Genomic DNA, 13,772 nt, shown 5'->3' with positions numbered 1-13,772 from the left:
GCAGCAAAGACAGTGCTCAGAGGGAAATTTATAAATGTGAATATCTACATTAAAAAAGAAGGTCTGAAATCAATAATATAACTTCACAAGTTGAGAAGTAGAAAAAGCAAACTAAACCTAAAGCTAGCAGAAGGAAGAAAATAATAAAAATTAGAGCAGAGATAAAAGAAATAGAGAATAGAAAAAATATAATCAATGAAACTAAAAACTGGTTCTTTGAAAAGGACAACAAAAATGACAAGCCATCAACTAAACAGATAAAGAAAAAACAGAAGACCCAAATTATTAATAACAGGAATTAAAGAGGGAATACTACTACCAATCTTACAGAAACAAAAAATAATTACAAGGGAATACTAGGAATAAATACTACATAAGGGAAAAATAATTATATGAGAATACTAGTAAATACTTACTATGATCAATAAATATATATCAACAAATTAGATCATCTAGATGAACTGAACAAATTCCTATAAAAACTACTGACAATGACTCAAGAAACAGCCTAACTAGGCCTTTACCAAGTAAAGAGAGTGAATTTGTAATTTTAAAACTCACCAGAAATAAAAGTAAGAGTCAGATGGTTTCACTGATCAATTCTCCTAATTTTTTTTAATTAACATCAATGCTCCACAAAGTCTTCCAAAAATTTGAAGAGGAGGGAACACTTCCTGAATCATTCTGTGAGGACAATATTACCCTGATACCCCAATCAGGCAAAGACATCACAAGAAAACCACAGACCAATATCCCTTATAAATATGCACACAAAAATCTTCGACAAAATACTATCAAACCAAGTCCAGTAAAATACAAAAATGATTAGACATTATGTCCAAATGGGACTTATCCCAGGTGTGCAATATTGGTTTAAGATCAGACTCAAATAATGTATTATACTGCATTAATAAAACAAAGGAAAACACAATTATCAACTTAATGATACAGAAAAAGCATTTGATAACATCTAACATCTTTCCATGATAAAGACACAAAAACCTATAGCTAACATCCACTTAATGGCAAACATCTGAAAGCTTTCCCCCTAAGATTAGAAGCAATATAGGCATGTCTATTCTCTCTCAGCATTTCTAGTTCACATTGTACTAGAGGTTCTAGCCAGGACAACTAGGCAAGAAAAAAAGCATCCAGATCAGAAAGGAAGAAGTAAAGTTACCTTAGTTCTCAGATGATACACTCTTTCATATAGAAACCCCAAAAGAACCCACAAAACCATTAGAGCTAATAAACAAGTTTAGTAAGATTGTAGAAACTCAGATAAATATTAAAAAAAAAAAAAGTTAGATTCAACACACCAGCAATAAACAATCCAAAAATAAAATTAAGAAAACAATTCCATTTAAAACAGCATCAAAAATAAAATAGTTAGGAATAAGTTTTTAAAAAGAAGTATAAGACTTGCACATTACAAACTGTAAAACATTATTGAAAGCAATTCAAGAAGACCTAAATAAATGGAAAGATGTTGCATTTTCATGGAATAAAAGATAATACTGTTAAGATAGCTACACTCCCCAAATGGAACTACAGATTCAATGCCATCTGCATCAAAAACCCAGCTACCTTTTTTGTAGAAATTGACAACATTTTTTAGGTAACTTAATGACCATTTCTTTTTAGTCTCCTTTTCTGGGTCTTCCTCATTTCCCCAACTTCTAAGAGATGGTGTGCCTAAAAGCCAAGTTCTTGGACCTTATTTTTCTCTTTTCAGTCTCATTCCCTTGGTGATCCAATCTCATGGTTTCAAACACCTTATTATAGGCTCACAAATCTTGAATTTTTACCTCTAGCTTGGATCTTTCCCTTATACTTCAAACTCCTCTACTCAACAATGACGTGATGTCTCCATTTGGATGTCTAAGAGATATTGTAAGCTTAATATATTCAAAAGGAAATGTCTAATACCCTCTCTTTCCCTAAAAAGAATGACAACCTCACCCTTCCAGTGCTACACATAAAAACTTCAGAATTATTCTTCACAATTCTCTTTCCTTCATATCCTGCATCCAATTTATCAACCAATCCTATTAACACTACCTTTAAAATACATGCAGAACATAACCTCTAGTACTGTAATAGTCGAATCACCATTATCACTCGAATCACCATTATCACTCACGTGGATTACTGCAAAAGCCTTTTAAGTGTTGTTTCCACCCTAGTCCCCTGTGGTTAGGCCTCAAGGCAGCAGCCAGCTCACATTTCTCTGGCTCAAAACCTTTCAATGGCCTCTCATCTTAAGCACAAGCCTAAGTCCTTACAGAGGCTTGCCAAGTTCTACGTGATGTGATCCCCTGCATGTTCCCTGGTAACGTCTTTGTCAACTTTCCCCGTTCCTCACTCTACTCCAGGCACACTAGTTTTGCTGTTTCTCAAATAGGCCAAGCATGTTCCTGCATCAGGGCTTTTTAACTGCTGTTACTTCTGCCTGGGACATTCTTCTCACATGGCTCACCCTTTACTTCTTTCAGGTCTCTCCTCAAATATAATCTTACGAGTTAAGCATCCCTGATCACTGAATATGTAAAACAGCAACCCTCCTCCCTACCATTTTGCATCTCCCTACTTCCTTTAATCTGCTTTATTTTTCACCATTTAGCATATCATATATTTATCAGTTGCTTATTTTTGTCTACTCCTCTCCCACTAGAATGTAAGCTGTACGAACACAGGACCATTGCCAATTGTGTTCATTGCTGGCCCCTCAAATGATCAGAAGTGTCTATATCATAGACAACGCTCCCTAAAATGTGCTGAATCATTATTTACATTTGTATTAGGTAGCTTGTTAACTGTATTCAGATAAAATTTACTTACTTTCATTTTGTCTTCCTGATCTATCAATTATTGAGAAAAATATTAAGTTCTTCCACGATTATTGTACATTTGAAAAGTTCTTACAGTTTTGTCAAGTTGTGCTTTTAAAAATTAAGGCAATTTTACGAACTGAGTAGAAGTTTGAAATTGTTACTATCTTCCTACTTAGTAGTTCTTTTTATCATTACCTAATTACCTTATTTATCCCAAATAATGCTTTTATTGCCTTAATGTCTGTTTCATCTAATATTAGTAAGTACATCCTCTTTACAAATGACAATATTTAATGCCAATCATTCTCTCCCCAAACTGCATTTTATTATTTTTTAATAATTTGTTTCCAATGTTGCTTTCATGTAGCTCAATTAGATTTTCCAATTTATATTTTTACATTTCAAGCTTGTAAGCCATTCCTCCTTTTATTTTCAGTGTCTTTTTTCACAAGTACATCCTTTAATAGTTCTTAGTCTTTATTATTTTTTCTAAAAATGTGTCATTATGCCCTCAATCCCTAAAGGTAATACAGTTGGGTATAGAATTATAAGGTTTTAGATAAATGGAAGGTAATTCTAGTAGCTTTTGGCGGAAGCCTTTACATGGTTCAAATTCCTTATGTTTCATTGACTTTTGAGCTTCTCTGACGACTACGACTCAACACATTATATTTATGAAACTAAAGTTACAGGTACAGGAGAATGATTCCTTTTTTCCCCATCTTAATTCTAAATGCCAAAACCAGAAACACTCAATTATGGTAACCAGTATGAAATACTGGCTTAAGAGGAATAGCTCATATGATGACAATACATATCCCTATAGAGCAGAAAGCAAGAGAAAACACAAAGGAAAAAGATTAGGAAGATAGCCACCCACCTAACTTTCTGAGATAGGTCTCATTAACATTAATTTTATCATCTGTTATATGTGTTACAAATTTCTAAGACAGAGGTAACAATAATGAAACTACTAAATTTCAGCCTTACACTAAATTTAATTTGGAGGAAAAAAGAATATGTATTAAAATTACCTGCATAAAGGAAGAGAAAGGGAATGCATATACACTAGTACCCACTTATCCACAGTTCTGCTTTCTGCAGTGTCAGTTATCCATGGTCAACTGTGGTCCAAAAATATTAAATGGAAAATTCCAGAAATAAACAATCCCTAAGTTTTAAATTGCATGCCATTCTGAATAGCGTGATAAAATTTCTTGCCACCCTGCTTTGTCCTTCCTGGGATATGAATCATCCCTCTGTCCAGCATATGCATGCTTTATACACCACCAGTCCATTAGTGACACAGTAGCCGTCTCAGTTAGTTATCAGAATGACTATTGCAGTATCACAGTGCTTGTGTTCAAGTAACATTTATTTTATTTTATTACAGTATACTGTTATAATTGTCTGATTTTATTATTATTGTTAATCTCTTACTGAGCCTAATTTTAAATTAAATTTCATCATGGATGTGTATGTATAGGAGAAAGCACAGTATATATAGGGCTCGGTACTATCCAAGGTTTCAGGCATCCACTGCAGATCCCTGCAGATCAAGAAGGACTACTATAACAACTTATAACAAAATAAGATAATAAAGGAAGGATGAAGACAAACTTAGTTTGAACCAAGAAATACAAAATGCCATTCTTCATTTCATAAAAAGGATATAGATTATATTTGCTAATTTTATAATTGATATGTATAGCATTAATGTATTTAAACTAAGATAACTGAAGTTTGCTTAACTTGCCAAACTGCTCCTGTAAGCCTGCTAGGAATGAATGAAAAATAAAGGGGAACTCCATAAGGTTGAAACAATGCAATGGCAGCAACTTAAAAAATATCAAAAAGAATTAGGAAGACCATATGCAACCTGCCATATTGTAGTGCTGATGACTGCTATGGATTGAATGTGCCCCCTCAAGGATTAAGTTGGAAACTTAATCCCCAGTCAGGAGGTGGGGCCTAATTAGAAGAAATTAGGCCATGAGGATCTGCCCCCATGAATGGATTAATACTGTTGCTGTGAGAGTGGGTTCCTTATAAAAGGGTGACTTTGGTTCCCTTTTTTTTTCTTGCCCTCTCTTTGTCCTTCTGCCATGGGATGACACAGTAAAAAGGCCATGGCCAGATGCGGCCTCTCAACCTTGGACTTTTAACTTCCAGAACCGTCAGCCAATAAATTTCTGTTCATTATAAATTACCCAGTCTGCAATATTATGTGGTACGTTATAGCAGCACAAAACAAAGACAATAACTAAATGCCTGAAGCCAAAAAGCAGGTAAGTTTCATTTCTCATGGCTTAAGCATTTTAACGTATATCTTAACACCAAAGAGGATTTACCTTTTTATTCCCTGAAATGTACTGCTAGCCATGTCTATGATGCCTCCAGTTGGCCTTGCTACTGCTCCCACTAAACCTTTCCCAACACCTTTAAAGAAACCAGCTGCTCCTTCTTTTTGAGCTCCTGGAAAAAAAAAAAGAGTTTCTGACAATCGCATCCAAGAATGAAAACAGAATAAACTTAGAAAGACTTGGTAATATACATCACGCAAAGGAACTACTATACTTACCTTTGATTGGTTTTGTAACAATTCCTGTTATGCCACTAACAAATCCCTAGAAGGAAAACACAATTGAAAATTTATAATACTTTTTTATGATGCCTAGAAGAACCAAGTTTGGCTCACGCAAAAAATACAGAGTTCTGCTTTTTATATATCAAAAGAATTAACAGATCTCCTAAGTATTTTATTTAAACAGAATGTTTTTGGAGGCTACTGACATGTTTTATATGCTACCACCCACTGCTCTTAAAATATCCAAATAATAATTTAAGGAGTGAGAATCATGTCTATTTCCTTATTCACAAAATGTAGGTTTAAAAGATATTTCCCCAACTCTTCACAACCCTGTGAAATTTCTTACAGAAACTAAGCCTTTTCCTCCACGAGTGATGCCTTCTCTAAAACCAGCTGGTTGCTTATTCATGGCTTCTCTTCTCTTCTGTTGGTAGTCTTCATCCATGGTCATAGCTGCTACCCCTTTAGCCATAGCACCGGTGATTTTGGAGGCAGCACCCGCTAATCCACCTAACAGAAATTATTTTATCTTTAGTAAAAGTAATGATACCATTACTTTCTAGCACAAAAATATTTGGTAGATATTCTGTTTCTTACCAACAGCTCCACCAACTAGTGCCTTAAGTCCTAGTGCCATTCCCTCCACAAACTCTTCAGGACCCTGGATGGCTCCCTAAAGGGCCAAATAATAAATAAATGAGTGAGTGAGTTATATACACTTTTAAAGATGAGCTTACAGATATATACGAGGAAAGAGGTAGTAACAAAAATGGATAATTTTGTCCCAGAGGAAGTGATATCAGCAAAAAGTTTCACATTAAAAGGATTCCTAGGGATATTTCTGGATACTGAAAGTGTGAAGGATATATGTTAGAAGCTGACCCTTAGAAAGGAGTATGACAACTCAACAAAGACAGAAAGATGCTTGATCCATATTGCAAGTTTATGAGGAAAATGCAAGCACAGTTCAAACTACTCTTGATAAAAATTTCAAATAAATAAAACACTTTAAAATTCTTAATGCTTTTAATGTTTTTAATTACAGTATACAAAATCAGTATTAATTTTACTTTATCTTTTATTCTCCTATACATTTAAAAGTGAAAGTAGGAGGCTTTTTGAGAAAAAGTTTTAAAGGACATAGAACAATCATACTTTTTCCCATTGATTTTTAAGATTGCTTGGCCTGGTGTCAGTCTGCATGATTATTTTTACAGTTCCACACTACTGTGCAAAGCAAGACATGGTGATCTTCTTTCTACTTTATCCACCTTTTATATTCCAAGAGAACACTTACAATTCAGCATAGCTTAACAAAACCTTAAGTTTAAATTTTGAGGAAAAAGGTAAAAATGTCCCCCAAAACCTCTTACCATTGTTTGCTGCAAAATAATGTCCTTTTGTATGTGTGTTCCAAAATGTTTGCACTTATTAACTCAACAACAGAAATGTATTATCTATTCAAAAGTATCAGTGACATATTGCACAACCACAAAAATAACTATTTTACCTGGTAAGGTTCATAAAAGAATGCTTCTACACCTTCAGAAAATTCTCTAATTAAGCCAAATGGATTTCCCAAAACATCAAGTCCAAGAATGAGTACATACATCTGCTTAATGGCCTAAAAATAAAACATGAACATTAATCAATTCAGATGATTAGATCTATTTTTTTTCTTATAGGTTATTTAAAACACACACCCAGTTTTCTCAGGCTAACACCTTTAATGCCAACATCAACTCCTAAATCATCTCATTTTATTAATCACTACTCTTTTTTTTTCTCTTTTTGAGACAGTCTTGTTCTTTTGCCCAGGGCTGGAGTGCAGCGGCGCCATCTCAGCTCACTGCAATCTCTGTCTCACGGGTTCAAGCAATTCTTGTGCCTCCCCCTCTCAAGCTGGGACTACAGGCATACACCACCAGGCCTGGCTAATTTTTGTGATTTTAGTAGAGATGGGGTTTCATCATGTTGGCCAGGGTGGTCTCGAACTCCTGGCCTCAAGTGATCCGCCAGCCTCAGCCTCCCAAAGTGTTGGGATTACAGGCGTGAGCCACCATGCCAGGCCTATTGATTGCTATTCTTAGGTTTTAAAAAGTAATTTGGTATTATAGTATTAAAAATAATATGACATTATACTCATGTAAAGCTCTAGAATATTTAAAATACTTTCACTTTTATAATTATCTGTGATCATTGTCATTACTACCACCATTTTATAGATTGGAGAAACATACAAGTCAGATGATACCCAGGGGTCACATAGTGGGTATATGGCAAAAGTGGGATAAATCCAAATCTCCTGAGTCATGTTCAGTGATCTGTCATACCATAGCTCTATCAGATACTCCGTAAGTTATATCCTAAAACACAGGAGTCTCTCTAGAAGTGGAAAAACATCTGTTAAAAAAATATATCTGGCTGACTTAACTAGTTACGCTAAAAATATCCCATGTTCATCAGTTAGTTACTAATAGTTTCCTTGAACCCATTTTTTACTTAAGTGTGATAAATTAGTTAATATTTTATTTAAAGATTTATTTATTTCCAGTCCATGCTGATCCAGAAAAAATTTCTGTCAGTGGCTAAAAAATATAAGGACAAAAAATTCAAATAGTGGTTGAGCTCAATTTCTTTTTACAATTCTGAGGAAAATACCCATGCTTTAATAATTTGAAAATGGCTACTTAGTTCCTCGACAATTCTACATTATATATGTAGAGACACAAAAGGTTTTACTAGTCTGCGTCACTCTGTCGCTTCTGTAAGATAATCTTAGACAAACCTGTTTTGAATAGTGTCTTATGACTTCAGACTGTAGGTCAGATGTTGTATGGAACTGATAGTTGAGTTCAAAAAATGCAAGCCTGAAAAAAGCATAAAAATATATTGTCTGTACATGTGTATGGAGAAAGTATTTTTAATATTAATGAATGGCTTTATTTTCTTTAGAATCCTTCTAGTACATTTTCCCATGCCAATCAGGAAATCTACTTTTTATATACATCTCTGCATATTCTAATCAAAGAACCCTCTAAGAATCTGATAAAAGACATGGATCTTATCTTCAGAAAAGTCACCAGTACACATAAATTTTCATGTAATTTAGAAAATTCTGAGATCCTCTGAATCCCACTCATGTACTACAATGGGATTTCACTAGAACTTTATTTCACCATTCTGTCCTATCATGGCCCACATAGAAAATGTCTGACACACTGATAAAGAGGTTGCTCAAGAATGGCCAGGTTCAGTTACAGCAGGTTTTGCCTGCTTACTTACAACCCCATTCACAGAATATATATTCTAAGATTAGCTTACTTATAACCCATCCATAGTATATACCTGATACAGTAACTGAAAAGCTCTATGCTTCTTGTTGCTAAGTGGAATCCTATTTCTGCTAACGTCATACCTGTGTACTTTTATTTGACACTAACTTAACTTTATCTAGGTTCAGTGTTACCTTGTGTTGGACTTGTTAATTCTTACAACTGTTCTTAATAATCAATTCTAGATGCTACTTGAAATGGTTATTCTCTTCTAAAGTCTCAACTCAGACACTCTGAATCTCTTTGGTCAGCCACTCTATGAGCTTCATTATGACTCACATTAAAATATAAATTCCTGGTTACAACATTTAAAATTGATCCTTTCATTTCCCCTATTATTGCATTCATTCTGTTCTAGTTGCATATGCTTTGAAGAGGCTTATTCCTATTAGCTTTAAAGCCATACATTTCAGACACCATATCTTCGGGCATACACATCCTATCCTTCCCTAAGCCAGAAAGATCTTTCAAAACGTACAACTTGCATGGCCTATGTCTCTTTTTCTTAAGGAAATTATTTAATAATTCTGTAATTTAGTAATTAGGGGTGAGCAAACCATACGTTCTGTGTTATTCAGATTGTACCTCACTTAAATAGAAAACCTCATTTTGCCTATGATCTGTAATGTACTTTACACACTTTTTCATTTACGAAATTTTTAGGTACATATAAAATAGAAATATTTTCATCAATTTACAGATTTGAATATTAAACATACTTAAAAACTACATCTTGTACATCTGTCAGTGTGGCACCAATACTCTTCAGCAAAAGATTTAAAGAATGAACTGGAATCAGTCCTCCATTTTGTTTTGAATCTTTAGCTTCTTCTCCGCCCGAACTCAGTGAAACACTTAAATGTAACTAAAAAGATAAAGAGATATATATTTAAAAGTATTTTCTTCATATTGACAATTTTAACTCTTAAAAAACAGTTTAATTTTAAATTCACTACACCATAAATAAGATTTCAAAGTTATCTGGATTATGTTAAAATTACTAAGTAGAAATATGAAGAAATTTAAAATCTAACATAGCTCTATTTAAATCTTCAATTCAACAATTTAAGATTGCATAATATTTAATCCTATCCCATTCTTTTGGTAAACCTAAGAAAATACTAATTTTTATATATTTGTTAATAACATTAAAAATCTAAAAGTTGAAGCTGTTGAAAATGATGCAAATACATATGGTCCCAACTTATGATGGGGACCATATGTATATGAATTATGTCTGACTTATGATTTTTCAAGTTTACAATGCTGTAAAAGCAATACACCTTCAGTGGAAACTGCACTTTGAATTTTGATTCAAAATTCTTTATAATAACTTTATTAGAAAATAGGTTTTGTGTTAGATGACTGTGCCCAGTTGTTTTGAGCATGTGTAAGAGGCTAGGCTAAGCTTTAATGTTCAGTAGGTTAGGTGTATTAAATGCATTTCTGACTTAAAAGATTTTCAACTTATGATGGTTTTACTGAGACGTAACTCTGTCATAAGTTGAAAGGCATTTGTATTTCCAAAAGTGTATGTTTCAATTATTTCACAAGTTAATAGCCAGTTAAAAAACACTTCTGTATTGTATTGCACATACATATATTAACCATATAAGTCGAGTATATGCAATACTCTTATTGTATTGCATATACTCGATATATATGGTTAATAATTTTCTTCAATTATTTGTATAATTAGCTTATAGGAATTTTGCATTAAAAACTAACTTAGATTTGATACCATTCCATCTTCAGTTCTTAGGGCTGCTTTATAAATTACTTTAAAACTAATACACAAATCATCATATGCCAAAATTTGAAAACTGTCACCTAACAGCTTAACAGAAAATCAAGGTAAAATAATGTTAGGTCAAATTATAAACATAAATACATGCTGTAGGTGACTCCACATGATAAAAAATTATTTAAAAATAAATAAAAATGTAAAAGGGTAATTCCTTTGTTACTTAATTAGTTTAATTGTAGATTTACCGATTTTATGTGTTACTAAAGAACACAATATAAATGCTACATCAATTTGCTATTACCTAGATTATCAAGGACAATAAAAACGACTTTCTCCTACCTTGAGAGGAGATATATGAAAATATTCATAGAGGCTGACTTGTGATTGATCTACTAATGAGGCTGTTTTATATTCTTCTTTGAAAGCTTCTATATCTTTATGAAAAAGCTCAACCTATAAAAGGAACACAAAATACTAAAACTAAATGGAACTACCTGCATGAGATATTTAAGCAAATAGCAGACACACTGCCAAAACTCTTCTATAAGATCTAGACTCACTTAACATTGCTTATGATTGCCTTAGAAGGGAAAGTAACATCTCTATCATTAGGACAGTTCTGTCTGCCACTGACAAACTGACAAGCATTATCTTCTATATTTCTACCCAAACCATTAAGACACTAAGCTTTTCTCCATGTGACTATAAATCTTATCCCAAAATGACACTAATCCATACCATCAACACTCTCTTGGGTATATTCGTTTTTTTAAACATAATCATACAGTCGACTTGTATTTTGTAGTCTACTTGTAATTGCTTTAATGCAACCTACACAGACCAGTAATATAATAAAATAAAGAAGGTGTTGAAAATAATTTTGTATTAATTGATTAGTGGTTTCATTATTGATATTCATCAGTACTTCTCTATATGCTCAGACTGAAGTAACTTCAATGTGTTGAAAAATGGGCTCCCAGATTATTTTAACATATTCATAAAAACATAAAAACGATAGCCTTATAAAAAGTATATTTGGAAATCAATTTCTGAGATGACAGTATGGGAAGCTCTCCAAACCAGCACCCCAGCTAAACTGATAAAATTTAAACAACAACAACAACAACAGCAGCAGCAACAAATTTAAGGCCTCTAGGAATGGTTGCAAGGTCATAAGCAAATGAAGAAACATCTATTTAAGAAAACCTAAAAAATCTGGTAAGAAAAGTGAACCTGTGGTATTTTAACAAAGGCCATTCCCTCTGTCCCCTCTCCCAGACTAATGAGCCAGAATTCTACTCTAGACTACTGTACCCAAGAACACAGAGCTCCTTTTTGGCCCAGTTGTCAATTGGAGGATTTTCTTCCTGGGAAGAACAGGATGTCAGCATTTTTCATCCTGTTCCCAGCTACCTGCTGCTGAGGTTAAGTTATGGTTGAGTGCAATTGTGAGGTGGGGGCTTCCTTTATGGTTTTTTGTTTGTTTTGTTTTGTTTTGTTTTGAGACGGAGTTTCGCTCTGTCACCCAGGCTGGAAATGCAGTGGCACGATCTCAGCTCACTGCAACTTGAGCCTCCTGGGTTCAAGCAATTCTCCTGCCTCAGCCTCCTGAGTAGCTGGGATTACAGGCGCCTGCCACCACGTCTGGTTAATTTTTGTATTTTTAGTAGAGATGGGGTTGCACTATGTTGCCGGGGTGGTCTCGAACTCCTGACCTCAAGCGATCTGCCTGCCTTGGCCTCCCGAAGTGCTGGGATTACAGGCGTGAGCCACCGCACCTGGCGGGGCTTCCTTTCTCTGTCCAGCCTCTGTGCATGGTAAAAAAGCTCTGCCTTGGGTACAGAACCACTGAGAATACTAGAGTTGTGATCACCCTTGCCCAGGCCTGTAACGTGCTGGTTCCATGCTAGCCGAGGCAGGCTGAGATCATCTCAGTCCGCTGCTCCTCTTACCCCACCACACATAGTGCTCAGCTCCTAAACTGGGGTGTTACTCAAATAGAAGGGTGTCACAACTGTCCCCACCGCCAGCTTCAGAGGCCTGGGTTAGAGGTTTTTGCTGATGCGGAAAGTAGGTTTTAAAACAGATCACTATTAATCTCTTCCCAAAGGAACTAATTTCATTTATAACACAGAGTGCAGTTCGAGCCTAAGGGTGCTCTCAGAAACAGCCGATGTGGTGAAAGACAACTAAAAGGAAAGTCATTGATTTATAGAAGATACTGGCTAATCTGTAGACCTACTAGTTTGCAGGAGAAAATCAGAGAAAGTGACAAATAGAAGGGGTTTTCCTGGAGTCAGAATGAAAAACACAGAAACATGGTGAAAACCTGTCTCTACTAAAATTACAAAAATTAGCTGGGCATGGTGGCACATGCCTGTAATCCCAGCTACATGGGAGGCTGAAAAACGAGAATTGCATGAACCCAGGAGGCGGAGGTTGTAGTGAGCTGAGATTGCTTTTGCAGCACTGCACTCCAGCCTGGGCAATAGAGCGAGACTAGGTCTCAAAAAAAAAAAAAAAAAAAAAAAAAAAAATCAATTAATGTAATAAAACATATCAATAGAAAACCCAAAAATTGTACAATCATCTCCATAGATGCAGAAAAAAGAACAACAAAATATATAATCATGATTTAAAAAACACTCAACCAACTAAGAAAAGAACTTCCTGAACCTGAAAAAGGATGTCTAAGAAAAACCCAGGGTCAACATCATACTGAAAGACTGAAAATTTACCCTCTAAGATCAGAGGCAAAACAAGAATGTCTGCTCTTGGCATTTCTGTTCAACGTGTCACCAGTTTCTAGCCACAACAACTACCGAAGAAGAAGAAACAAAGGCATTCAGATCAGACAGAATGAAGTAAAACAACCTCTCCTCTCAGATGACATGATCTTACGTATAGAAATCCCAAAAGAATATACGGAACAACAATTAGAGCTAACAATTCAGTATGGTTGCAAAATACAAGATCAATATAAAAAAACAACTGTATTTTTATACAGTAGCAATAAACAATCCAAAAATGGAATTAAAAAATCAATTTTATTCATAATACTATAAGAAGAATATAATACATAGGAATAAATTTAACGAAAAAAGTGTAAAACTTACACTCTGAAAAAAAAATTAAAAATCTACATAAATGGATAAACATGTCCTGTTCAAGGACTGAAAGACCTAATACTGTTAGGATGGCAATACTTCCCAAATTGATTTACAGATTCAGTGCAGTCTCTATCAGATGTCCAGCTGACTTCTTTG

At 34.5% G+C, this 13,772-nt stretch overlaps 1 protein-coding gene across 6 annotated transcripts in view; it reads right to left on the bottom strand.

Annotated features, from left to right (window-relative positions):
- Positions 1 to 13,772, bottom strand: part of VPS13A (vacuolar protein sorting 13 homolog A) — a 243,045-nt gene that overhangs the window by 37,615 nt on the left and 191,658 nt on the right. For all 6 annotated transcript variants that reach the window (XM_065530725.2, XM_005581971.5, XM_065530724.2 and 3 more), the window contains 8 exons: positions 10,846 to 10,959; positions 9,479 to 9,624; positions 8,213 to 8,294; positions 6,935 to 7,048; positions 6,022 to 6,097; positions 5,771 to 5,934; positions 5,416 to 5,461; positions 5,186 to 5,309 (listed from right to left, as the gene is read on the bottom strand). In XM_065530725.2, the coding sequence (XP_065386797.1) occupies positions 5,186 to 5,309; positions 5,416 to 5,461; positions 5,771 to 5,934; positions 6,022 to 6,097; positions 6,935 to 7,048; positions 8,213 to 8,294; positions 9,479 to 9,624; positions 10,846 to 10,959 (866 nt within the window). The remainder of the gene's footprint in view (positions 1 to 5,185; positions 5,310 to 5,415; positions 5,462 to 5,770; positions 5,935 to 6,021; positions 6,098 to 6,934; positions 7,049 to 8,212; positions 8,295 to 9,478; positions 9,625 to 10,845; positions 10,960 to 13,772) is intronic.

The sequence above is a fragment of the Macaca fascicularis genome, chromosome 15 (assembly GCF_037993035.2).
Source record: "Macaca fascicularis isolate 582-1 chromosome 15, T2T-MFA8v1.1".
Lineage (NCBI taxonomy): Eukaryota > Metazoa > Chordata > Mammalia > Primates > Cercopithecidae > Macaca > Macaca fascicularis.
The sequence above is the reverse complement of the archived record's forward strand: the minus strand, read 5'-3'. Positions and strand labels throughout refer to the sequence as shown.